This window comes from Phoca vitulina, unplaced genomic scaffold (genome assembly GCF_004348235.1).
Source record: "Phoca vitulina isolate PV1807 unplaced genomic scaffold, GSC_HSeal_1.0 scaffold1, whole genome shotgun sequence".
Classification (NCBI taxonomy): domain Eukaryota; kingdom Metazoa; phylum Chordata; class Mammalia; order Carnivora; family Phocidae; genus Phoca; species Phoca vitulina.
In genome coordinates, this window is record NW_022589704.1 from 68,577,321 (window position 1) to 68,601,798 (window position 24,478).

The 24,478-nt window shown below is 40.9% G+C and overlaps 2 protein-coding genes across 7 annotated transcripts in view; one reads left to right on the plus strand and one right to left on the minus strand.

Annotated features, from left to right (window-relative positions):
• DPP4 (dipeptidyl peptidase 4) overlaps window positions 1–15,098 on the plus strand; it is an 84,372-nt gene extending 69,274 nt beyond the window's left edge. The window contains exons 24-26 of the mRNA XM_032409468.1: window positions 6,753–6,825; window positions 7,088–7,161; window positions 8,715–15,098. Coding sequence (XP_032265359.1) covers window positions 6,753–6,825; window positions 7,088–7,161; window positions 8,715–8,816 — 249 coding nt within the window. The 3' untranslated portion in view covers window positions 8,817–15,098. The remainder of the gene's footprint in view (window positions 1–6,752; window positions 6,826–7,087; window positions 7,162–8,714) is intronic.
• Window positions 15,099–15,204: 106 nt separating this feature from the next.
• SLC4A10 (solute carrier family 4 member 10) overlaps window positions 15,205–24,478 on the minus strand; it is a 301,442-nt gene continuing 292,168 nt past the window's right edge. For 5 of the 6 annotated variants that reach the window (XM_032409423.1, XM_032409442.1, XM_032409411.1 and 2 more), the window contains 3 exons: window positions 22,982–23,098; window positions 22,109–22,147; window positions 15,205–17,321 (listed from right to left, as the gene is read on the minus strand). In XM_032409423.1, the coding sequence (XP_032265314.1) occupies window positions 22,135–22,147; window positions 22,982–23,098 (130 nt within the window). In that variant the 3' untranslated portion in view covers window positions 15,205–17,321; window positions 22,109–22,134. The remainder of the gene's footprint in view (window positions 17,322–22,108; window positions 22,148–22,981; window positions 23,099–24,478) is intronic. The other variant, XM_032409416.1, reaches the window with a different exon arrangement.

A 24,478-nucleotide genomic window follows, 5' to 3' on the forward strand; every position in this document is an offset into this window, starting at 1 on the left:
CCCCTTTTTAGGATGATTCGTTCTAATCTACCCTTTCATCCTGCATCTTTTTCCAGATTCTCCCAGCGGCTCGTCATTCCCACATCGATCCCCCACTTCCCCATCCCAACCGGCCCTGAGGTGGCCATGTTCGTCTCTCCCCTTAGGTGTTCGCCGCAGGAGGTAGTCATGTAAATAGAAGTCACTTCCCCCTGCCAACGGCAACAGGCGCACACTGGGTGCACCAAGTCACTCTTGCACTTCACTGCACAGATGGTACCCGAGGACTGTTTAATCCTTCCACGCCAGGAGTCGAGTTTTCTTGGCACAAAATTCAGTGCTGGCAATGGACACATTAAAACTGCCAGTACCAGGGAGCTAAAGGTTCCCAATGTGTTACTCGGAGGAATGATTTGGGCGGGCGAGAGTTAAGGTGTGTAGGGAAAGGGAGGCGACCGCTCACTGAATTGTTTCCACCCTGGTAAGTTGCTTCCTCAGAGTGTGGAGAGCTGAATCTAAGTGCCTATATTTGGTGCACAGCAGGCTTTAGAATAAAGCTGCCCTCCTTTGTTTTTTAAATAAGCCTGTGCTTTTGTCTCTGGCAAGAATACATTCAAAGATTCTATTTTCCTCCGAGGCCCCAGCTGCCCCTCTGGACCCCATCTTTTACTTTTCTTTCCCAGGTTGTTTTTATTTCTCTCTCTCCTTCTCTCCCTCCCTCCCTCCTCCCACCCTTTTGGAAAAGACAAAGAAGACGATTCCTTAGAGGCTTTCAGTACCCTGTGCCTATCTCTGGGTCAGAAGGCAATATTTTGAAAATGATTCCCATTTCGTCTGGCCCACTGACTCTCTGCAGGACATCCGGGTCACGAAGGACCAATGTGTGGAATAAGCAAGGCCCTGATCTTTGTCTACATTTGCAGCTAATGAATCATCAATAGAGTAGCCAGGATTATAGCCTTTATAAGAGAAGACGATCTTTAATTTAAAAAAATGCATGAGAAAAAAGATTCATTATTAGGTCATTGATGATCCAGATTTGGCAGAATTTCGAGAAACCCACATCACCAAGAGAAGCACATTTTATGAAATAAAGGTCCTACTTATGATTTAGGAGAGGAAATTCCAGAAACCATACGTACACACAAATGGAACAGGTAGGGATGCCATGTATAGTTGTTCAGCTTGTGCACTGCTGAAAACTAGTCCACGCTTCATTCACTAAGACATGAACCTCTGGGGCTGCATCCAACCAGAAGGAATGCCTTTTCCTAGTCTTACAAAGCCGCCGTATAGATTAGCAGACCCTGGACTAAGGCTCAGACCCAATGCAGTGACATGAGCAGTGATCCCATGGGACTCTTTGTAGATAGTCACCCACCTGCTGCCAAGTGGCAAGGCAGGAGCACTCTAAAAGGCAGTATGGAAACATCTTTTCTGCAGTGAGTCTCAGTCCACAGCAGACCAAAATGGCGGCAGATTTGAGCAAAGGAATCAGATAGGCAATGAGAAAACCCTCACCCCAATAGCAAAAAGCAAATAGCAACTGCAACCACACCTTGAGGAGTGTGTTGCTCACTAACATTGACAAGTGGTCTTTCATATGGTCAATCACAGGTCTTTTAGTTAAACCTATTTAAAAAATTAACATAATGGCGAACTTTCACTCACCCATGCAAAGTGCCTGGTATTTTAATTGTTCAAAAGTTTATTACCTTGTTGGTGAGCAAAGACATGAACACAAAATTATCAAAGAGAAATAAAGGAGAGTAGGTAATAGAGCATGAACTCAAATATGACAGAGTGCCCCCTATGTATGGAAAAGAGAAGTGGTTCCCTAATTGTGACAGGCCCCAGTGATTTTGTACCTTCGGAGCATGTAGGGCAGGGAAGAGAAGTGGCCAAGAAATTAGGATTTCACCTCCCCCCCCCACCCCCAGCTCCTCTCACCTGAGGGGGCGGAGAATCCAGTTTCATTTATTTCATTCATTTTTTTCATTTATTCGTTAAGTGCTTGCTTCTACGGGCAGACACATTCTAAGCTCTTTAGATGGTTTATTAGGTTCAGTTCTCCCTCAGATTCTCTGAGATAAGTGTTCTAATTATCTTCATTTTATTGACACTGAAACTGAGGCACAAAAATGTTACATAACATGTAGATGCTGAGGGGTAGGCAAGGGAGGGGCACTTGCGTGAAGCCAATAAAGAAAGACTTAGGAGATAAAGAGGGAGAGCAGAGACGCTCTCCGTGGGTTGCAGAGAGGAGCAAGGCAGAGCACAACCACACATGAGTAGCAGGTACAGCTGGTTTTCGGGGGATTTGTGAAGCAGGTTGGATGAACCGAAGGATAACATGGAAGCAGGGCTGTGGGAAGAGCAGGCCAAATGGTGGCCTAGAAGGCAGGACAGAGACTGGGGTGGGAATGAATTTATGAATCTGCAGAGAAGCAGAAGATCAAGGGCAAGAGAAATGGGGCCCAAGTCCTGAGCCTTGTTGCCAAGGGAAGAGGCCAGCCTGGAACACACAGAAGGGACTGATTTAACTTGTAGAGGAGATTTATTTTGCATTTTGCTCAAAATTTGATAGGCTTTTGGCAAGTGTAGGAAACAGTCATAGATTTGGCAGTCTTCTGCTAGCAGATTTGAAATGTTCAATCCTTAAGAACTGCTGCATCGTTAGGTTATGCAAAACAGGGTGCAATTTTGTAAATATGCCATCTTGTACTGATTTGACATTTGTTCTATTATCCCAGAATATGCCAAAGGGAGAGAGACCTTCAGATTTAAGCCAAACCTTAACTTGTTTGTTGAGTGCTGATAAAATGTTGACTGCTGTGTGATCTTTAAAGAAGCCAGTGTTGCTTGGTGAGGACTGAGGTAGAGCCCCCTGTCGGGTTGACGGGCTCTCTTCCTTGGCATCTCACGGATACAGTTGTTTGATAGATGTAAACAAGTAAAACATCCGATATAGTGGGTCGAAATAATTTTTTCTTAAAAATGTTCTCTGGCCTCTGTTTTCTGTAGCATTAATGGTGCTTCCCCGAATAGCATTACTTAATGCTATTTATGAGCTTTGGGTTGGAAGCAGGAGAATGCATAGAGGAAATCAGTGCACCTGTAATATCTCACTGATGTGCTGGGTTGTCCATTAGACCAGTGGCCATTTGCCCTCTCCACAAAAGCCTGGAAATGGTGAGGAGTTAGTGGTTGGCTGGGATGTGAAGGAACACTAGGACGTAAGGTTAAGGGGAACGGACTTTGGAGTTAGACCTCTACTCAAATTTGGTTTCCACCATTTACTAGCAGCGTGAGCTCGGAGAGGTTCGTTAAGCTCTCTGAACCTCAGTTTCCTCATCTGGATAATGGGGATCATCAAGCCTACCTCACAGGGTTACCAAAAGGCTTAAATGGGACACCTGTGCCTGCCCTGAGGGAAGCTTTCAAAACATGGCACCTGCCGCCATCATCGTCCTCAGGAAGCCAGTTGTCCTTATGGTTCCTCGATGGCACAAGGGGTGGCTTAAAAATTGTTAGAACTTCTGTTTCTTACAGTACTTCCCCGCTCTTATCAGCTCTCTCTTTATTTCAAAAATACAAAGATTTATTTGCTGGAAGGTAACTGAGGAACCAGCATGATCCAACAGGCAGCTACAGATGGTTCTTCTTAGGGCTTGAAGGAAAAGCTCCTCACAGAGATGCTGTGGAATCGGCACTGCCACTGGACCAATCCTTCCCACTTCGTTTTGCCAGACTGTTGCTGACAGCGGGGCTCTCCGGAAGTTTCTAGCCTCGGGAGGGTGCCAACTGCACCACCATTGCATCCTTGCCCATTTATCACTCTGAGCTTCCTTTTTAGTAGCTGGTGATAGACTATTCGGCTTCTAACTTAGTCATCCATTTCCTTTTCTATTTCTGTTTCCATCGATAGGCAAATGGGGATTATCCTATTTTAGTGGGTTAAAATAGCACGATGGTATTATTTCCGATTATTAACCACATCTTCAGTTAACGCGTGCATCTCTTTCTCCGGCTTCGGAGGTGGCCTTCCGCACGGTGGACCGCCAAGGGTCTCTCTTGATGGAGAAGCCAGGATTCTTGGTCCAGTAGGGAATGATGGGTGGTGCCAGAGGCAGGGTGCCACGGCTGCATCTTTGGGGGATGGGGGGGGAATGCTCTCTGCCGCCTGAGAGCCTGAGAGCGGGTGTGTGCCTCCAGGCTGCCGGTCCGCCGGTCCACCTTGAGCCGGGAGGCCCCTCTGGAGACTTCTCCCGGGGAGCAGGGGGAAGCGTGCATGGAAAGGGCACACCTAGCTCACCGTTGCAGGGGAGGCTTTTGTTTTATTTTTCTCGTGCTGCATTAAAGTATTTGTCTTTCTTTCTTTGTAGTGTAATATTGTTAATGTAAAACAATTTGCATCATGACACTTTTATCACAGTTTTCGTCTTTTTCTCAGTATGTTGCATTTCTCACCATGTCTAGTTCATCACAGCTACAGTGTGTACATCACAACATTTATCTTAGGCTCAGGGTTTTACTTGTTTATAAAAATTGTCTTCTTTCAGCCTGTATTCACTCCATTTAAGAAAAAAAAAAGGCAGCCAGAAACTGTTTTGGTCCAAACTCCAGTAGTTATCACATTCCTTGCTAACTGTCCTGCGTATTTATATGTCTCCTAACTATTACTCTATGTTTCAATGACATTTCTCAGTTTTATGGCTCGTGGAGGTTGTAGGAGCAGCTTTTGCTGTTCAAGCTGCCAAGCCAGGAAGGCCCGTGGGGCTTCTGGAGGTGAGGCGAAGTGACAGAGCTGCCTGCGTGGGTCAGGTCTCCGTGTGGCAGTTGCGTGTGTTGGGGGAGCAGAGTGCTAGGTTCGGTGTGGGGAGGACCGAGGCCGAGCGAGCGGCAGTGGCTGGGCAAGGCTGTGAGCTTTCTGGCCGCAAGGATGGGGGGGGGGGCGGTGCGCTAACAGGGAGCGCTGGGGCCTGCGGCTCACATGATGGATGTTCGCAGCGGTGTGGGAGCCCCAGCGTCTGGCAGCTCAAGCTCTGAATCCTACCCTCCTTTAGGGAGACTGATTTTGACCCTTTCCTCTCCGGAGAGCAGCGACTGCTCAGGGTTCTGCTGCTACATTGGGCTCTGTGGCGGCTGCACGGTCAGAAAACACGCCTTCCAAATCTCACAGGGCCCGGCAGACCGGTTCTCTTTTGATTAGTTCAGTCTGAGAAGGCACGGGAAGCCTGTGGCCGGAGGGATACCCAGGGTGCTTGCGCGGGACAAATTCCGGGACAGTTAACTTATTTCTCACTGTTCCTTTGCGGGAAGACCACATCATGAGCAGCTTGGAATTTTAGTGGTCTCGGGCAGGATAGGAAGAAAAAGGGTTCTGCCGTCAGACTTTGTGTCCAACTCCGACACTTCATACAGATGGAACCTAGTGCGAGTTCCTCATTTCTGAGTCTTGGGGTCTCCATGGAGAAAGCAGGATCACTGTAGACCGATCTCAGAGGAATGTTGGCAGGATTAAATAGAGCAGTGCTTCCTACAAATACGCCCATTTTACAGAAGACGAGACTGAGAGTGCGGCATGTCTCCAGGCGCACAGCTCACTGATGTCGAAGCTGGGGCTAGAATCCAAATCCAACACCTTAGCCCTATCCCCTTCCTGACAGACCATCAGGGTTCCCATCAAAAAATACGGAGCTGGTGTTAGCTACAAAGAAATCTGTAAAATACATAAACTTGGCACTCATAAAGTTGACTTTGATTTACCAAGGTGCTGAAGGAATAGCTGGATGATTTTTAAACCTATAGAGAAACCACTGGCCCTCCCTCTCCCCAACCCCCAAGGAGACAGGAGAAGCGGACTCCAGCTCGCCCCCTCCCGAAGGCACTCTGATGCCTCTGTGACACTTTTGCCTTCATCCCAACTTTGTAAACATCCCCAAATCAAGATCAGATGGCCAGTTCCGTGCTTTCAAAGGATTTCTCATCCAAGGCCCCATCCCCATTCGAGAAGTCCTGCCTCACTGAGGTCGGTCTTCAAAAAGCTTGCCTCCCCATTTTTTGCCCCGTTTCTCTGGCTGATTTGGGAATGGCTTGATCCAAGAGCAGGATTTTCCCTGATACAGAATGAGGCAGACAACAACAACCCACTGATTTTCTAAGGCCATGCTTGATCTTTTGCACCCCTTTCCCCTCCCATATGTTACATTTGCCTAGGTTTTAAACATCTGTTCCAAAAGAGGTAATACTGGCTTCTCATTCATTGCCTAGCAATGTGGACCAAAGTTCATATGACATATTGCAGAGTATGTTTAGTTGCAAATGCTATGTACAGGCTCTTTGAAATGTAGCATGTATGGCACCATGTGACACACGGTTGCCATGGCAATACACTTTTTGGCTGAACTACAGCATAAGCCCATGGAACATACATTGCTAATATGAGACTCTGCCCTGTGCTAATGCATAGGACACAGCCAATCTGGGATCTGGGACTCAAGGGGCTTTGCGTGCAGCCCTGGTGGCAGGTGCCCTCCGCCTGCATGTGCAAGGAAGATGTGGCATCCTCCCTTTCCAGTCCTGTCTCCCAGGCACAGGGCATGCTGTGCATTCTGCCATGCATGGAGACAGCATTTGCTTAAATATCGGTTTGCTATATTTTGTATCAAAGGGGGCCCCAGCTGAAAACATTTTATTTTGTAAACTGAAGTGAAAAATCAGTTTATGGCAGATCTTTTTTTGAATAATGACATTCTTTTTCCCAATTCCAGAATTCAACAGTCATGAGCAGAGCTGAAAATTTTAAACAAGTTCAGTACCTCCTTATTCATGGAACAGCAGATGGTGAGTTTCAGTTAATTAGACTTTTTAGTATCACAGACAGGTTTGCAATTTCACTACTGACAAAACAAAAGCATGAGGGGCAAGACTGTTACATTTACTTCAATAAAACAGTGTTGCTTTCCACAACTCACTTGTCTTGGGCTAAATGGGATGCTAAGTCCTAGAACTTCAAATAGTCCCTTTCTTCTTGTGCCATTCCCACCCTTCTTATCAGAAAAGGAGCGGCTATTAGTTACTCTGTGTTTCCTTTCTCTCCTTGCAGATAACGTTCACTTTCAGCAGTCAGCTCAGATCTCCAAAGCCCTGGTGGATGCTGGAGTGGATTTCCAAGCAATGGTATAGCAAAACTTGGTGAAAAGGGGAGAACTTGCTGGTGGGGTCTTGGTTTCCCCCTCTCCTGGCTCCTTCTCCTCAAACAGTCCCAGGAGACAGGGACAGAACTAAAAGGGTATTTATTTGTCCAATGAGAAGTTGGAAGTGATAGCCTTAAGCCATAGACAGAGTAATGTTCAAAACTGTTAGAGACTTGGGGGTTGAGAAGCACAATATTGCATATCTTGGGAGAGTCAAAACAGTGCTCTCCTACCCATGTGGTCGTTCAGTCTCTCCCTATTTGGATTCAAAAGTAATCACTTATTCAGTAAATGTGTGGCAGACTAATTCTAAAGTGAAACCAGCATGATAATAGCTCAGCTCCAATATGAAAATCCATTTCTGTCTAGTATGTATTACTAGCCATCCTAACAACAGTGGGTCATTAATAATCGGCATGCTTCAGTTTTTGCAAATGCAACGTTATCTTTTGTTGAACGACCACAGGCAATAAACAATTAGGCTCGTTTTATAGAGTTGGAAATGGCTAGAGCTGTTGTTGTCTATACGGTAGGCTGTTTCTAGGTAGTAAGTCAGATTCATTTTCTGCTCTAGATCTTTTCAGTTCAAGAAGAAAAAAGAAAAAAAGATGGTTTTTGTGTGTGTGTATATATAACACATATAAATGTATGTTTGTATTTTTATATGTATGCCCATGTGTGTGTTGCACTAAATATTTTTGTATAAAATGCTTTCTTGCCTCTATTAGCTAGAAAACCTGCTTTTCCTCACTCTCCACACACACACACACACACACACACTCACTTTGCTCTGTGATCAGTTCAAATGATGCCCACTGAATCAGAGTGGGGCAGTTATTTGATACCAAAAAAAAAAAAAAAAAAAAAAAACCTGGTATATGTCTTTTGGGGTCAGATTCTTATAAGAACTTGAGGTTTCTTTTTCTACTACTCAAAGAAAAGATATGATACTTTAATTAGGCAATTTTTTAAAAGTTTATGTCTCCATAATATATGTTTGCCTGGTAGTGATTTCCCACTTGTTTAATGTGGGATGCGTTGATAAATTTTTGCCTCAGGTCATCAACTCTTTCATAAATGTCAGACATACAGATAGAAAATTCTAGTGAAAAATCAAAGTGTTTGCAAATAATACATTTGCCTTTTGACCTCATGTTAAACATATATATGAAATATTGGAATAGATTTTTCTAGTTCCTTGGTAACATATATTAGGAAAAAGTGCTTTTAAAAAATTTATTTTAATACAGTTTCTCTTCCAGAGAGTAGGAGAAACCTGACACTTGATAACACTTAATTAAAACTAGGGTACTTAATGGGATAAACATTCTCTCCTGTGCATGATGTGGTTCTAAGTGTCCTTTGAGTCAAATCTGAAAGTGGATTTGGATAGTTTCATTAGAATATATATATATATATACCCCCTAAAACAATGTTTTAATTCTATGTATGCTCGTGAGAGCTTATCTGAGTTATTTTTTTAAAAAAGAAGAAGACAGCTGACTTCCTGCTTCTGACCTTTGTCTTTCCCTGCAGTGGTACACAGACGAGGACCACGGAATTGCCAGCAGCACAGCGCACCAGCATATATATACCCACATGAGCCACTTCATACAACAGTGCTTCTCTTCACCCTAGCGCCTCAAAACAGCATGCCTGACCTTATTAAAAGCCATTTTTGTTCTATCTCAAAACTGCACTGTTCAGATGATGATCTTAAAAAGTACACTCAAATCAAGAGATTCAAGGTTACCTTTGTTCCCAAATTTCACGTCTGTAACCCTAAGTAGGGACTTCTGTCTTCGCAACAGATTATTACCTTACTGAAGTTTGAATTATTCCGTCTGGTTTTGTTTATTATTTAAAATCATTTCCACATCCGTTGCTGAAACAACAAATATGAATTGTTTTTATGGGAGCTTTGCATAGGTTCCCAGGGAAGCATTATATTCTTTTCTGACTGGACCAGTCCAAATCTCGTTCTCTTCTTTAAAGGGATGGCAAGATGCGGGCAGTGACGTCACTGAGGCAGGGGTAAGAAGGGAAAGGGGAGGGAAGGAAGCTAGGAGGCCTGGCTGGGAACCCACGTCTGAGCACGATGACCTGACCAGGCTCCTGTCAGCAGCTCTTAGAGAAGAGCTGCTCACAGGCAGACTGGCACGGTTTTCTGAGAAAGACTATTCAAACAGTCTCAGGAAATCATCTCTGCAAAGCACTGACTTCTGAGTAAAACCACAGCAGTTGAATAGACTCCAAAGAAAAGAGAGGGAATCTGGCAACAGTGCGAGGCCCCCAGGTGCGAGCTCCTGGCTACAGGTGCTACAAAGCCACGGCAGGGGGGAGGCACTGTAAACGTGCCTTAAAACTACTGGTGTCTCCCAGGGCAAGGGGCAGCTTGGAACGGAGATGTGAACACATCAGCTCGCCCTGCTAAAAGACGAAAATATTTGTATCACAAATTCGAACTTGAATTTGTCCTTGCATCAGTTTTTCTTAGTTCATTTCGTGGAGCATCTTAATGAAAAGGATATTTTAATGTCCTTGGACTTGTTTTTAAAAATCGAAAATAAACTACAAAATTATGTATTGTTATTCCCATTCTACATACTGTGGAATTTCTCCTGGTCATTTAATAAACGTTCCCGCATTTTTTCAGAGGTAGTGCATTTTGTGTCTTGAATGAGACCTAAACCACATTGGCATATGGACACGCTTATCCAGAAAGGCTCTTGTTTATTTTGCTTGTTATCCCAGACTGCCTTGTAAACATGGAGAGAGTTCAGCTTTTGTAAAAAAAAAAAAAAGAAAAAAAGATACATAAAAATGTGTTAAATTAAGCAGTTCGTAGGGTTTTTATGTAATACATATACAATTTGCTATCACACACATATATAACTTTTGAAAGACCCAAATAGTTTTTATTTTTGATGTAATACATAATTTATAATTTTATTCCAGGAAACTGTGATGAGGCTCATGTTATAAGAACAAATAACATCAACAATATCATCTCAGTGTAAGTTAAGAAAAAAAGTCAGTTACTTAAGTGTTTGACTATTTTTGGCTGGCATATCTATATTAATGGAAGCATAGATTTCAGATACTGAGTTTAGTCTAGCGGATAATTGAGGAAACAGGATTTTTTTTTTCAATCGTTGGCAAAATGGCCTAATTTTTTTAAAAATTGATTTTATGAACTCGAACTTAGCTTCAGACCATTTATTGGAAAAAGTTATCTCAGAGTGAGCTCCAGCATAAAAATCTAAAAATAGGAGAAATGGAAAAAAGCTATCAATTACAACATAAGACTGGTGAGTCATGCATAGGAATGGACAGAGGGTTGTGAAATTCAGCTTCGACTGTACTTTGGGAGCATGCCACTGAGTAGCTTCACCTTACATCCCAAATCCCACTCATCCATTAGAGCTATAAATTGACCTGCAAACCTGTAGGGCTCTTGTCATAATTCTATTTCTTAATAGAGTTCAGTCATTGTAAGTAACTGGACCGATCTTTGCAGAGTTCTATATCCAGAAAAGTAGTCATAGATCATATGTTCACATCCTGGACCGAATTAATAGTCATAAGAGCAAATTAAATAGCAATTCTTCTTTTATTTTAATTGGAACCAGGTAGTGTGCAATATCAGATGCTGTACAGATATTAAAACCATTTGGCAATATCAGATGTTAACAATAGCAGATATTGCCCAATAGCAGATATTTCACAGATATCAGTACGGCCATTGTACAATAGTGGATATTGCACAACATCAGATACTACACAGATATTAAGACCATCGCATAATATCTGTATTGTACAATAGTTGTACAATATCAAAACCATACAATTCACTGTTCCTTTAGTTTCTAAACATGTTATTTTCTCTGGAGCCCAGAGGTGGTAAAAAAAAATCCTAGCACATATTTTTCACATAATGAGGGTTACAAATGGTAATGATGTGATTGAAGTTAAAGTAGATTTCATTCAACCCTCACAGGACACGTTTTACTCTCCAATAAGAGTCTGTAATTGGCTGATTGGAAAAGGAAGGTAAAGACATTAACAACTTTGAGAGAAACTTAGTCTGAGGCTAAGCTGGAAACACACAGGGACTAATCCTGGCACTAAGATGTGCAGACTTGCCTGTCATTGACAGCTGCAGCCTCAGCAAGCACAGGGATGCTAAGATTCCTATGTGGGAGCGCGCCGCGCCTGGGGCGAGCACCCGCCAAAGGAGCGAGGTTCACAGCTCTTCTGTGGATACAGAGTTTAAGTTTTGCTCAAGGTTTTTAGAAAATCACTTTAAAAATTATTTTTGAACATTTTTGTTGGAAATCTTGCTAAAAATAATTCCATACCTCCATGTTTCCTTAAATAGAAGGCATAGAACATAATTCAGTGCATCCTTAATGACTCAAAGCCACCACCATAAAGATCAATGATCACATCAGGCTGTGTGTCATTCTGGGTCTTTTCGTTCTTATTCACAAGGTGGTCACTGAAGCTATCAGTTCTACTACATGACATTTTGCTCTTAAGTTGATGTGAGAATTCCAATTTATAAAACTAGATTTGTACAATATTTAAGATTCAGTAAGTTCTAAATGAAAAACATACCAAAACACCAGGATGGCTTTTTTCATAGCGTAAGAGAATTTTGTTCTGCCAATTTTGCGACAGTTCTTCCAGCAGTGTCCAAGAACCTTCTTACGTACATCCTGAATGATCTGACGTGTGTATTCAGGATGACTGAGGGATCCAGGTGATTGAGAATGAGAGATGAACACGAGTAATAAAGCATAACGTCACTGCCCATCAGAAAAGCTCAGAGCCCATCAGAAGGTGCTCAGTAGAAACTTATCATCTTTCTGTATGTCACCTTTCTGTGACAATATTAACATTTGTACTTGAGAATTTGAATTAATAAAAAGGTCATTTCCTTACTGCTAAAGCAAGAGGAGTATCTTTTCTGGTGTTACAGACTTTAAATTTCAACCAACTCAATTAAGTTCATAATCTTTCATCTGAACAATTCGTACCAAGTTTGTCAGATTATTTAAAACACGTATTTGGTGAGAAGAGTGACCCATCAAATGACCAAAACCCTGATTATTTCACGAAGTCTCTCCTATCCAAAGTCATGATACTTGTGACTTGTGAGCAAAGTATTTCCTTGGCTAAGTCGGGTTTCCAATCTTGATCACAGAAATATGAGTCACAAAGAAAATGTAACATCCTGGGAAGAAATATTATTCATCGTAACTTGATTCTGGTTGCGTGAACCAGAATGAGGAGCCTGTTAAGGAGGAAGCCAGTCACACTTCGCCTCCTGTTGGAGACTCAGTGCACTGCACCCTAGATAAGGGGGACGTGGGTTAGAATCAGCATCACCACTCATAGTAAGAAACATTTTAAAGAACATTACTTAGCCTCTTTGAGCCTCAGTTTCTTAATTTGAAAGAAGTACAAAAGCACCTACTTCACAGAATTGTGCCATTGCTGTGAAGATTTGTGTATATACTCTGCCGGCATCGTATCCATGCTCGGTACCTTCCTCTCTCCCTTTCCCTCCCCCTATTCACAGCTTTAGCTTTTTATCCTGGTTTTATGACTCCATTGACGACTCCATAGTATACTCAGGTCCCAACCTTAGGTGTCTGCATCTACCTCCAGATGATGGGCACATGAAGGTGCTCAATAAACATCTGCTTCTCTTTCCATGCTGACATGCCAGTGAGAATCCTTTTTGGATCTTTCATCATTCTTAATAACCTGAACAGCAGGATCTTGTGATATATTTTACTTAAGGTTCTGTCCACAGCCTCTCCCAGCTGGATAAAGAGCCGAGCCCTAGGCTCTGGAGAATTACAAAGAAGGGATAAAACACTATTTCTATCTTTAAGAAGCATATAAACAAATGGAAGAAATAAGTCACATGGCAGAAATCTATCACTACACACAGCAGAAGGCAAGAGTACCTAGACATAAAGCTAAGTCTATGGTAAGAACGATGAGATGAATAGGGTGAAAAGTTGGGTGGGGGAAGGTGGTTTCTGGATTCATATGTGCTGCCATTGGCTGAATTTTGTACTACACTTAGATTTCTTTAATAGTCTCGGGATTACTGTTGATACCATGCTTCAGAACATTTTTTTTCAAATACAACCCAAAACGTATCATTTATATATCTATATATACCTATATCTATCTATCTATCTATGTATGTATCTATCATCTATCTATCCATCTTGTTCTACACGAAATGATTTATAATAAAGCTATTGTGTCTGGAGTTACTTAAGTACCTAAGGAGCATGCTTAAGCCTATTTGGTTTCAATCACAATAAAAGTTTATAGACCACTCACAGAGAGTTTGGTTTGAGCCTCAGAGTCATCCTGGTACAGGATCCCCAAGGAAATGATTCCACTTTTTCCCCACTATATTCTCCACTGTGCTGCTAGACCACTCTTTCCAAAAATTCATGCCTCTCCATTACTCAAAACTTTTAATGGATAAAGTTCAAATATCTTAATATAGAATTTAACATCATTTATACTGTGATCGACTTGTATTTCTACCTTTTCTTACAGGTCTTCACTGCTCTCCTAACACTCCACCACACTGGGCTGTTTCCTTGGTTCCAAACATGCCATACATCAAATATGTCAGGCTCCAGTTACACCATATATCTTTACTTTTTTATTTCAATACTGGCATGTGTTTGAGAATCTTTGCAGCTCTTGGAGTAGGTTTCCTTCCCCATTTCCATCCTAATTCACAGGCTACCTCTTATATAACATTTTCCTCAAACTCCGCCCTGCTTTCATTATACAGCCAACTCAGTACAAATCACATTGTGTTACAGCTATGTGTCTACTTAGCCTCAGAAGCAAGGACCTTAAAAGCAAGGACCACAGTTCTATTTTCAACGTTCCAGCTTGAAAAGTAGTGGCCCTAACACCAATAGAACTGAAGCGGAGTGACGGTTGTATCAGTAAACTGCAGCTTTCTGAGGAAAACACCCCAGGAGATCTGGAAAATCAAGTATTACCAGTAATCCTTGAATATGGGGCTTCTTCAAGGGAACTGATTGCAAGTAGCCTTTCCAAATAGATAGAGAACCATCATATCCAAATTACTCTCATCAAATTTTCAAGTGCTTGAAAATCTCATTTCATTTCAATGAATGAATATACAAGATACTTATTAGAACATTTGTGTTGCAATCTTGACATAATCGTAAAATAGTCAAATGACCAGGAGTGAACAGCTAAAGTTAAAAAAGAATAGAGGTAGAGTAGTGCAGATAGAAAAAAAAAAAGAAAGAATGAGCCACACTTTTAAGAGCCAAGAAAAATCCTGAAAGATCCAGGGATAGTGTTGAAATACAAGTGGCTTGTGAATTGTCAGTGGAGGGTTTCTATTAAGCTGTGGATTTAAACTATACGAAGGAGATATTCAGATTAAATTTAGGAAAAAACTTCCCAATATCAAAGGCTGTTAAATGGTAGGAATTTAAAGTAAACTCACGAGTCAAAAGAAAAATACTAACCTGTACATTAGAGTTCTGAATGTAATTACCTCCACAACATACTGCCAGATGGCTACAAAAGAATAATGGTCCCATGTGACCCATAGTAACAAAAAGGGAGGAGAGAAATTTTAGGAAATGCTTTTCCCATGGTGGGTGGGGGGTGGGGTGGGGCTGAAAACAGAAGTCTAAGGAGTTCTCCTTATGGAAAATCCTACTAATGACCTTGGAAGATTTTACTAGTCTTGGGAGCAATGCCATTTGCACCCAAGTCACTGCTTTCTGGAAAAATGAAGAGATATATCCTACTATAGTTTCCATAATATTCTTTTCATAAAGTCCAAATTGTCTGAATACTCTTGAAATGTCTACAACACCAAATTTTCTTAGCAGGGGTGTTTAAATTCAAATATTATGTTCAGTCAAAATGTTCTACATTGATTTACTGATTAACACTAAGGAGAAAAAAGACAAGACACTTTGCATCACAATTTAAAATGTGCAAGGAAATTAATTAGGATAAATATTTATTTCCACATAACATTTCTTAGTTGTGAAAAACACAATATCCTAGTCACATTTACACATTACTTGAACTTTGCAATAAATTACATTCAAGATATTCAGTAATTTTGACCAGGAATCTAAAATTAGGAGGAAATATATAACACTACATTTTTTTCTTATATTTCATATGATTTCAAAATATTAGAATTAACATAGAGATAGCATTAAAATTCACACAAGAACAAAATGACTATAAAAATACTCAGAAATACAGAATTTCATTGGGTATGATTGCTTATTCAAATAAGTGATCATGTGAAGATTTTAACTCACTATGATCATTTGTAACAGAACAGTTATTAATATATTAAAACACCAGGAGGCTGCTTTTGGGACTGACTGGCATGTACAGCTAGTCTAAATCATACAACAATGGGAATGTTTACAATATGGTGTCTGTATTATAAAACACACAAAGTTGACACACTTGGAATGGAAAGTTTCTGTATTTTCCTTGGCATTTATAAACACAGACTGTATTAACTGCAAATTATTCTTATAGTTTTTAGGTTTACATTCCATAAAAGAAATGGCTCCTTAAAAGACTGTGAGGGGAGTTTTCAGAAATATCAAAATGTTGAGTCTTACGGAGGCTTTGTTGGGTTTTTTTATTTCCCTCGTAAGCTTGATCACAAGAGGATTTTTTTTTCACCTTTCATGTGCACTTATACAGAAAATATGTAATTAATAGTTTGGAAAAGCCACAGGGCTCTGAATTATCGTAAAATTGGACACTGCAGATCATAAGATTGATGATCACTGGTCATTCCTAGGAAATAAGAGCACTACAAGATTCCATCTTTATTAACTTCACACTATCTAAAATGAAATGAAATACTGTATTTTTAGTAATGCTCAACAATTTTTAACTTTCCTTCCTCTTGTGCAAGCTTAGTAAAAATGGATTCTTTCATATGGACTGAAATACCTACAGAACCTTCTCAAACAGAATCTGAAATATTCATTGAAAAGACTATTTTTCTACAACATGCATTCAATTAAAAAGTGGAAAAGAGCTTTGCAGAAGAGAAAAATATAGTTGGAGACCTGTCAGTCTAACAGTAGAACATGATTCAGAAGCAGCATTAAGCAGTACGTGACCTTTAGCAGCAGAATGAATAACTATACAGGAGTGAAATTTCATGTACAAGGACTCACCATGTGGCCTTCCACGGGTGTGTGTAGAATAGGTTTATTTGGAAAACATTTGTTTTTAACGGGAGAGAAATTTAAGGTCATATTTCTGATAAAGGTTTATATTGAAAATCTCACAAAACTTACAAAGTTTTCCTGAAGCATTTCCTACAAGCCTAGTGTTTGATGGTGTAATCACAACTTGAATTGTTAAGCAAACACTACTTGACTCTGCATTAGTTTCTGATTCTTCTAAACAAGTTGTGAACAGGTTTCTATATATTTTTTCCAAATGACTTTAAGTTTTAGTTACATACAAACTCTTAAGTATTAAATGTATCATAATAAATCAAGGAAATGCATAAATACAATTATTAAAAAATGCTTCCAAACTAACTTTTCGATTTGGGTCTTTTGAAATAAGTCACTAATGCTAAGCTATAAAAAATAAAAAGGAGTAAGACTACCTTTCAAAATTCTTCTGAATGAAATTATCAGGTAGCTTCAGGTCACTAAAGTAGGAAAATACAAACTAGGTAAATGTGACATCTCTTTAAGAAAGCTAGTGCTCTCATAAAACTAACCATGAGAATCCAGTGTTTACAAATGTCTAACATACAGAAAGGAACACAGATTCTTGCATTAGCTATTGTATATGCTCACAAGGGTGTCTCACTGTTCAGAAGTTTAAACACAGAAATGAAACAAGTATTGCACTACTTACAGTATGAAGGTGGATTTGGGATGAGAGACAGAATTTACAATACATGATCAAAGCAGTTTTATTAATAATTGTGGCACTCTTCTCATATATACGTAAAAAATAAATTGAAGATCAAGTCATAGACAAGTCTCCCTGTCAACACCTTTCCCTGAGTCAGCTTTCTTCTCTTTTCGGCTTTCAGTGCTACGGGGGCGGGGGGGGGAGAAAAGGAGAAATTTATTACTGCCATCCCGCACGGCTACTGTGAGATCTGCTTGCTCAGACACAAAACCCATCAACCCCAAAGCACCACATGGGCCCTTAGCATGGCTCTTTCATGCTGCGAAGCATAGATAGATAGCAACAATTAAAATCCTCTGCCCTCAGTGAGGTAGAAACCAAGAACTGCAGAAAGGGGGACATTCAAAAAATAAGAACTAAAAAACAAAAACCAGACATTTCAAAACAGTTCCAAAAGCATGCAAGATTGATACCATCGTCCTCATTTGGCCAAAGGAATTACTGATGGTTGCTGAAAATGCCGGTGCTGCCCCCATCTCAAGAAAGCACTGAGCCCGATGACACCACAAGATGCCACGGGAGGTATCTCAGGGCTCGCTGTGAGGGGCTCATCCTTTGTGCACACACTGGATCCTGATCTTTGGTGAGCACCGTGCTGTGGTCAGCAGGACAGAGACATCTCCACTGGTCTAGGGGATGTGCTCAGCCCCACACACCGCCCTCCAAACACCTGTGCAGACCAGCCTTCGTCCTGGCCCTCACCTCATTCCTTCCAGAACCAACTCATTCTCAAGTGACTTCTGTCTTGTCTGTTCTCCAATGAACTTTATGGGCTGGGCAAGCTGGTAATAAGATTCTACAATTTCTGTCTATGCTTTTTTCCGATATTTGTCCAATGAACACTTTTCCTACTCTTGTGTTGACAGTTTTCGTGGAAAGTTTGAATAATGTGTTCACAAGCGGAAAGTTCCCGGCAGGAATAAATACATGCTTCCAGAGGGGCAGAAGCTCTCACTCCCCAGTGACTCCCAGCACAGGGCAGAGCCCCCCACGCCTGCGGCCCCCCTGTGTCCCTCCCTGTCACCTGGGGCTCTGAGCCGGAAGAGCCCACCCGTTTTTACCGGTAACTTTGTCCCTTAATATAAATCTATGAACTAGTTGGTGGTGGGGAAACCCTCAGTTTTACAACTCTTCTCAAAGTAATAAAGTGACAGTTAAAACCTTCTTCTTCTTCTTCTTCTTTTTTCTCTATGCGGCCTCCTGCGCAGCTTTCTTAGTGGTCAATAACTCAGACACATTCTATGAGTGTGTTTTTTAAAATTGTTTTTCCTCCAATTCAAGCTAGAAACAGCCCTTCTCAGTTGTCACCGCCACCCGGCACCATCAGGTAAGAAGTGCCGGAGCTTCTGCCATGTGTGGCAGGCCGCCAGCGCTGAGAGCTGGTGTGAGCGGGTGGCTATAGCACCCGCGTGTACGCCTGCCACACTTCTCAGCACACACTACTTACAGGTCAGAGCAAAGCAACTTTTCTCCCTTTCCTTTCCTCCTTCCCCAAGAAGAGATGACAGTGTGCACATGATGTGTTGAGAGCCTTAACTCTGTATTTTTAACTACCCTATCTGCATGACTCACTTTCTTCTACTTTAAGTGCATTTCATATGACAAGTGTCTGCTACCCTACTTTCCAAATTAACTTTTTCTTGGGCTTTACCTGGCTCCCACACAAAGCCAGCGGAAAAGGGCGGCGTGGGGGCAGTGGAGGAAGCCTGGACTGGAAACTGGAAGGTTACGTTCAGTTCCTGGAAGCCAAGGATCAACTGTGGGACCTTGGACTCGTTATTTAATCTCTCTGGGACTTGGTTTCCTCATCTGTAAATTAGTTTTGGACTATATGGTCCCTAAATTCTCCTGTAGCTCGAATGCCAGAATTCTGAGGCTGGTATTCTCAGTTATAAGGAAGCTAGAATAAAAGATCGTCTCTGTAGGAGATGGCAGGGACGGAGACATACAGGTCTCTCGACACAGGCCCGGTTCCTGTGTGCATGATGCTCTGCTCCGTCACCTTTTTAGAGACCAGCACATTCCCAATGGCACTATTAGTCACCGAGCAGTGAGAAAAGATTCAGAATGTTGACTTAATTCACAGGTGTGCTTCCCCCCGATGTCCTGCTTTGGTCATACTGGTTGTTTGGTTACAAAACAATAACCAGTGAAATGATCGGGGGGTTTTCCCCCCTCTTTAAAACCAGTGGTTTGGGTATCAGATTAGATTTCAACAAACTACGAAGCAGAAATTTTATAACCAGGACGTCTATGAAAAATACTATTGACCTGAACGTATCTTCTTACTGTATGGCTATTACTCTCTTTATTCCTTGTTACATTCATTTTTCAGGATTCCAATCAATTCTAAACTTCCACTGTAATAAACATATTACTTATACCTATTAAATATGTATCATATCTATGATATCGACTGCAATAGACATATATTACCTATCTATTAAATACTAGGTACTCTGCAAAGACCAAGGGATACAAGGTGGATGAGACAGCGCGCCACCCTTTGAGGAGTTATAATTTAAAATAGAAGGAAATAATACTTCAGGAGAGAGCAGAACATGACCTGCTACCTTCATGCTGCCAAGCGATCTATGAAACTGTTATGTTTCGAACACTCCAAAATATTTGTTATGAACAACATTTACCAGTCATGAGAGGGCATAGGCCTGGGAAATCAGGGCAAAGAAGGAGAATCCGGGATATAAGAAGGTGGTGGGAGTGGGTAGCCAGAGGGGAGCAGAGAAGGTGGTCCCAGAGCCTAAACTCTGCCACCAGGGCAAAATCAAGTGCTGTTTTTCCCAATGTTGCCGGCTACCTTCCCAAGAAATGTCAATCTTGGGTGTCATTTTCATAAAACATAGCAGTTGCTCACCTATTCTGATGCAATGTGGTTTTAATGAGACCTATTTCTGCCGATCCAATTCAATAAGCCACAGAGAAGCTTGTCACATGTATGCATTGCACTGTTGAACAAGGATCAAATTAGACATCCTACTGATGTGGTCAAATTTGCAATTAATTTCTTAGATCCTTCTTTCAGTCAGACTGGATAAAACATTTTTAGCAATGAGAAGTGAATGAAATGATGGAGAAAATACAACTGCTCTTCCAAACTCCACTAAGGAAAAATATCTAGGCTTCTCTGATACTCTGATAGGCATATGCAGGACCAGTAACAAGAGACAGGATGAAGAACGAGGTGGGGGGAGGGGGGGGGCATGTCAAAAACTGCCAGGAAGCCAGCTTAGGTCTCAAGAGATACAGACTCTGGTAACCTTGGTCTCTAGGTTTTTGGTTTTTTTGTTTGTTTGCTTTGTTTGCCAACAGATACTCTAGCAGGCACAGAATTTTTAGAGTTCCTGGTCATCACACTTCAATGCCTTCGACAGACACACCATGAGAAAGCAATGGCTTTGGGAGGGTATTGTCATTGGTATGGGTGGTTTTAGGATTTCTGGAAGCCACACTGTTTCTGCCAGTTTCTACTGTTATGAAGATAAAAGACATTAGCCATGAACCAAGAGATATTTTCACATGAAAAGCTACAGATTTTATCACATCTAAGGGTAAACTTCCATTCACAATAGTTTGAATCTTGTGTTAGTGGTAACATATGTTCAAAGAATAAGAAACAAGTGGTTATATCAAAATCTAAAGGATGGTCCTAATTAAAACTGGACCTGATTAAAGCCCATTAAGTTGTTTTAAAACAGCTAGGTTTTTCTGATGAAAAGCTTCACTTGCCTTTACTTTAAGGAGTAGCTAAAATACCATGACATAAAATTTTTTGCTTGAACCCAAGAAAAACAGAGAAAGTGTTTGTACTCTGGATCCATTTAGTGCAGGAAGAAAAGTAATCTGGAAGTTCGGATGCCTCAAATTTTCCACATATTCCCATGGCTGGCATTTTATTTTGAGCTCATAAACCTGGAGTTCCCATTTTTAAAAAAAAAAATCAGAGAAATGCCATATTTTTAACGTGAAAGAGTCCACAAGCACATACTCCAATGCGTTTGAGCAATTACCCTTCTCATAACTCTGATTTTCTTCCAAGACTTCTACCAAAACAGAGTTACTGTGAGGATGAGTCTATCAGACTGTAGCGGGGATCTTTGGGAAAGGACGATAGAGCATGTTTTAGAATAAGATATTACTTCTGCTTGAGCCAAGCAAAGAAATGCATGAAGATTTTAAAGCCATGTTAAAGACAGAAAACATCAATCAGAAGTCTTTGAGGGAGCTGACTGTGTAAATTATATTAACCTCTGGTGTGTTAGAGGTAGTTGTGGGGTGGCGGGGGGGAGAAGAGAAAGAGAGAGAGAGAGATGACTAATCCCCAGCTTTCTGGGATGAAGACTCTGCACATCCACTGTTTGTCTTTTGGGGATAGAGATGACACAGAAGCAGCATGCCATTTTGGGGTGACAAAAACCAGCAGTAAGAGATATTCTGTAAGTCTAATGTAGCATCTTTTCCGAGCCCATGTTTCCAAACATTTCTCATGAAGCCAGATAAAGCTTACAGGTTTGGAAGCATGTGGTGCATAAATGGAAGCTCCCAACTTTGCAATTTCTTAATTCAAAGGATAAAATTTTCTTGTTTCCAATATAGAAATTTGATGTCATTACTAATACAGTTCTGTGAGATTTGTTGATTTATATATGATGCATTTGTATAAGTCATGTGGAGAAAAAAGTTCACTCAAGCTTCAAACCTTCTTAAAGAGCTGAGTAGTTATAGGAACACCATAAACACTCAGTCCAATACTGGATCTAAGCCCAAGACTCTCCATGCCTTTTGCCTCCCCAAAACTCACACAGAGAACATAGGCTGACCAGGTTTCTAGAAGACACCATTTAACATAAGGAAATACAACCAAGGAATAGGTTTGAGGGAGAGGGTCTTACCTTTGGGGAATCAGCTTCTAGAGTGATTAGGAAGGGGAGCTTATGACAAAAATGTAATATAAAAATTAAGTAGAAAAAGTTAATTTAAGGTCATGAAAATAAAAGAAGTTAATAATTAAACACTGTCCCAAATCCCTCAATCACTCTTTAATAAGAAGAGCTATTAGCATAACATAGAGATTTTTCTTCAGATCAGCATCTAAGAAGACTGGATGGTTTGAACTCTTATTTATAAATTCTGGAAAATTCAATGGAAATCCTGTGATGACTCCTTATATTTAAGGACACACTCTTCCCCAAGCATGCATTTAAACCTTAGCAACTATGGGAGTTGTTTGTAATGTTTGTATACAGAGAAATAAGAATGCATAGAACTTTCTGGAGCTGAAAGTTTCAGAATAAGGAAGTTAGGGAAGATTTTCAGGGGGTTGGAATAGGGACCTGGAAATACACTAAATACGAAATCACCATTGCATGTGCATATGAGGTTTCAGAAAGGACAATGGGGGAGTGCAAAATGTGGTCAGACATCTAAGAGGGTCCTGGAAAGTGGGTGATGAGGGAATATAATGGAATCTTACTGCAAAAGAGTAGGCCAAATGAATGTCCAAAAATGCCATGCATCAGGACTCATTTATAGCACTGTTTCTCCCCCCGTCATGGTTTTGGAGTGAGCTTTTAATTTGAAAGGGAGATGTTGAAAAACAAACCAACAGATGTGCCAATTACAATTTCCACCTACTTTTAAAAGAAGTTTCTGAAATATATTAGACCTAAATTCAATGGAAACCAATACTATTCTTTTCCTAATGGATTCTTATGTCATAAAATGACCGGGATCAGTATAAATTCACATTACTTTGGAATTCAAACCTTTTAGAAGGAAAGCTTGACTCCTTATCTTTTGAGTTATCGGCAGTCATCAGAAGGTTCCTCCACAAGGCAGTCTTTGACATTTCATCAGAAATATTGATCACAGATGGATCATCTCTAGATAGTTTACCCAAAATGAAATTAAAAAATTAAATAAGTAACTGTGGTTGTGTAGAGATAGATACTAAATATAGGACAGTCTTGTGCCTGTATTTTTTGATAGTTATAAAATAAGGAGTATTCTCATAATTACTTTAAAAAATCTGTGAAAAATCAAAATCAAAATCAAAGATTCTAGTTATATAGAAACTGGTTTTGGCTACTGCTTCCTAATTCATTTCAAATTACAGAGATGGGGTTCTGCGTGTTCATGGCTTAGCCTCTTGCCCCAACATTCATAACTCTCAGACTCAACAGTGGCTCTCACTTGCTCAGAAGGAGCCTGGTAGATGGACCACAGGCTCTGACCCTTCCCCCACCCTCCAGCTCCGTCTCCTGCCATTCCACCCCTGGCTCCTTCCTGTCTAGCCTCAATGCAGTGGTCTCCTGACTGTTCTGGAATACCACAGGCTTCCTACTGCCTCGAGGCCTTGTACTTGTTCTTCCTTCTGCCCATAACGCTCCTTTACATGGTACAACTCTTCCCCTCCTTTGTTTAAATGTCGCTCACTGAGAGAGACCTTTGCCGACTACGCTATATAAAATTTCTGTTTCCATCCCCTCAGAATACCCTCATCCTTTTTTGCTTTTTGTTTTCACTGCACTTTTTACCATCTAAAGTACTATAGTCTGTTACTGGTTCACTTGTTTATTTTCTGCCTCCCCTACCTCTGTCTATTCTACTTGAACATAAGTTTTATGAGGATGAGGTTTCTTGACCATTTGTCTGCGACTGATCCCCCAAGACTCAAACAGGGCCTGACACTTAGTACCCACTCAACAAATATTTGTTGAATAAATGAAGGCCGTCTGTGTATTTGGCAGAAGTCTTTCCAATATCAGGACATGTACAATGCTGGGTGCTTTTCTTGCATTTTAAAATGGCACCAATTATAGGTGACATTCAGAACTCTCTAAAATATTCCCAGGGCTAGAAACACAACCAAATAGCAGCAGAGATAAATCACAGGCCAAGTCAAAGAAAGTTTCTAGTGAGAAAACAGCACTCTTCTTACTACCCGTGGAAAAGATAGCCTGCAGTGTAAAAAAACCATGTTCTAGAGAAATCCTAGGCTGCCCTCACATGACCCTCATTGGTGGTTGTTCACAGAAGGCAACAAATTAGACTTTTCAGAGGAACACCAAAGGTCTGGGGCAAAACTTTGGGTGTCACAGTTTCTCTCCTTTCCCAGTTTGGACACACGTTCTTTAGTTCCTCAAATCCAGCAGCCCTTAGTGACTCAAAGCATGAGATCAACCAGTTTCCCAAAGAATATTATATGAATACATGTTTTTCATGATATTATATGACAAAGAGTCTTGTAAGCAAAAGAGTTT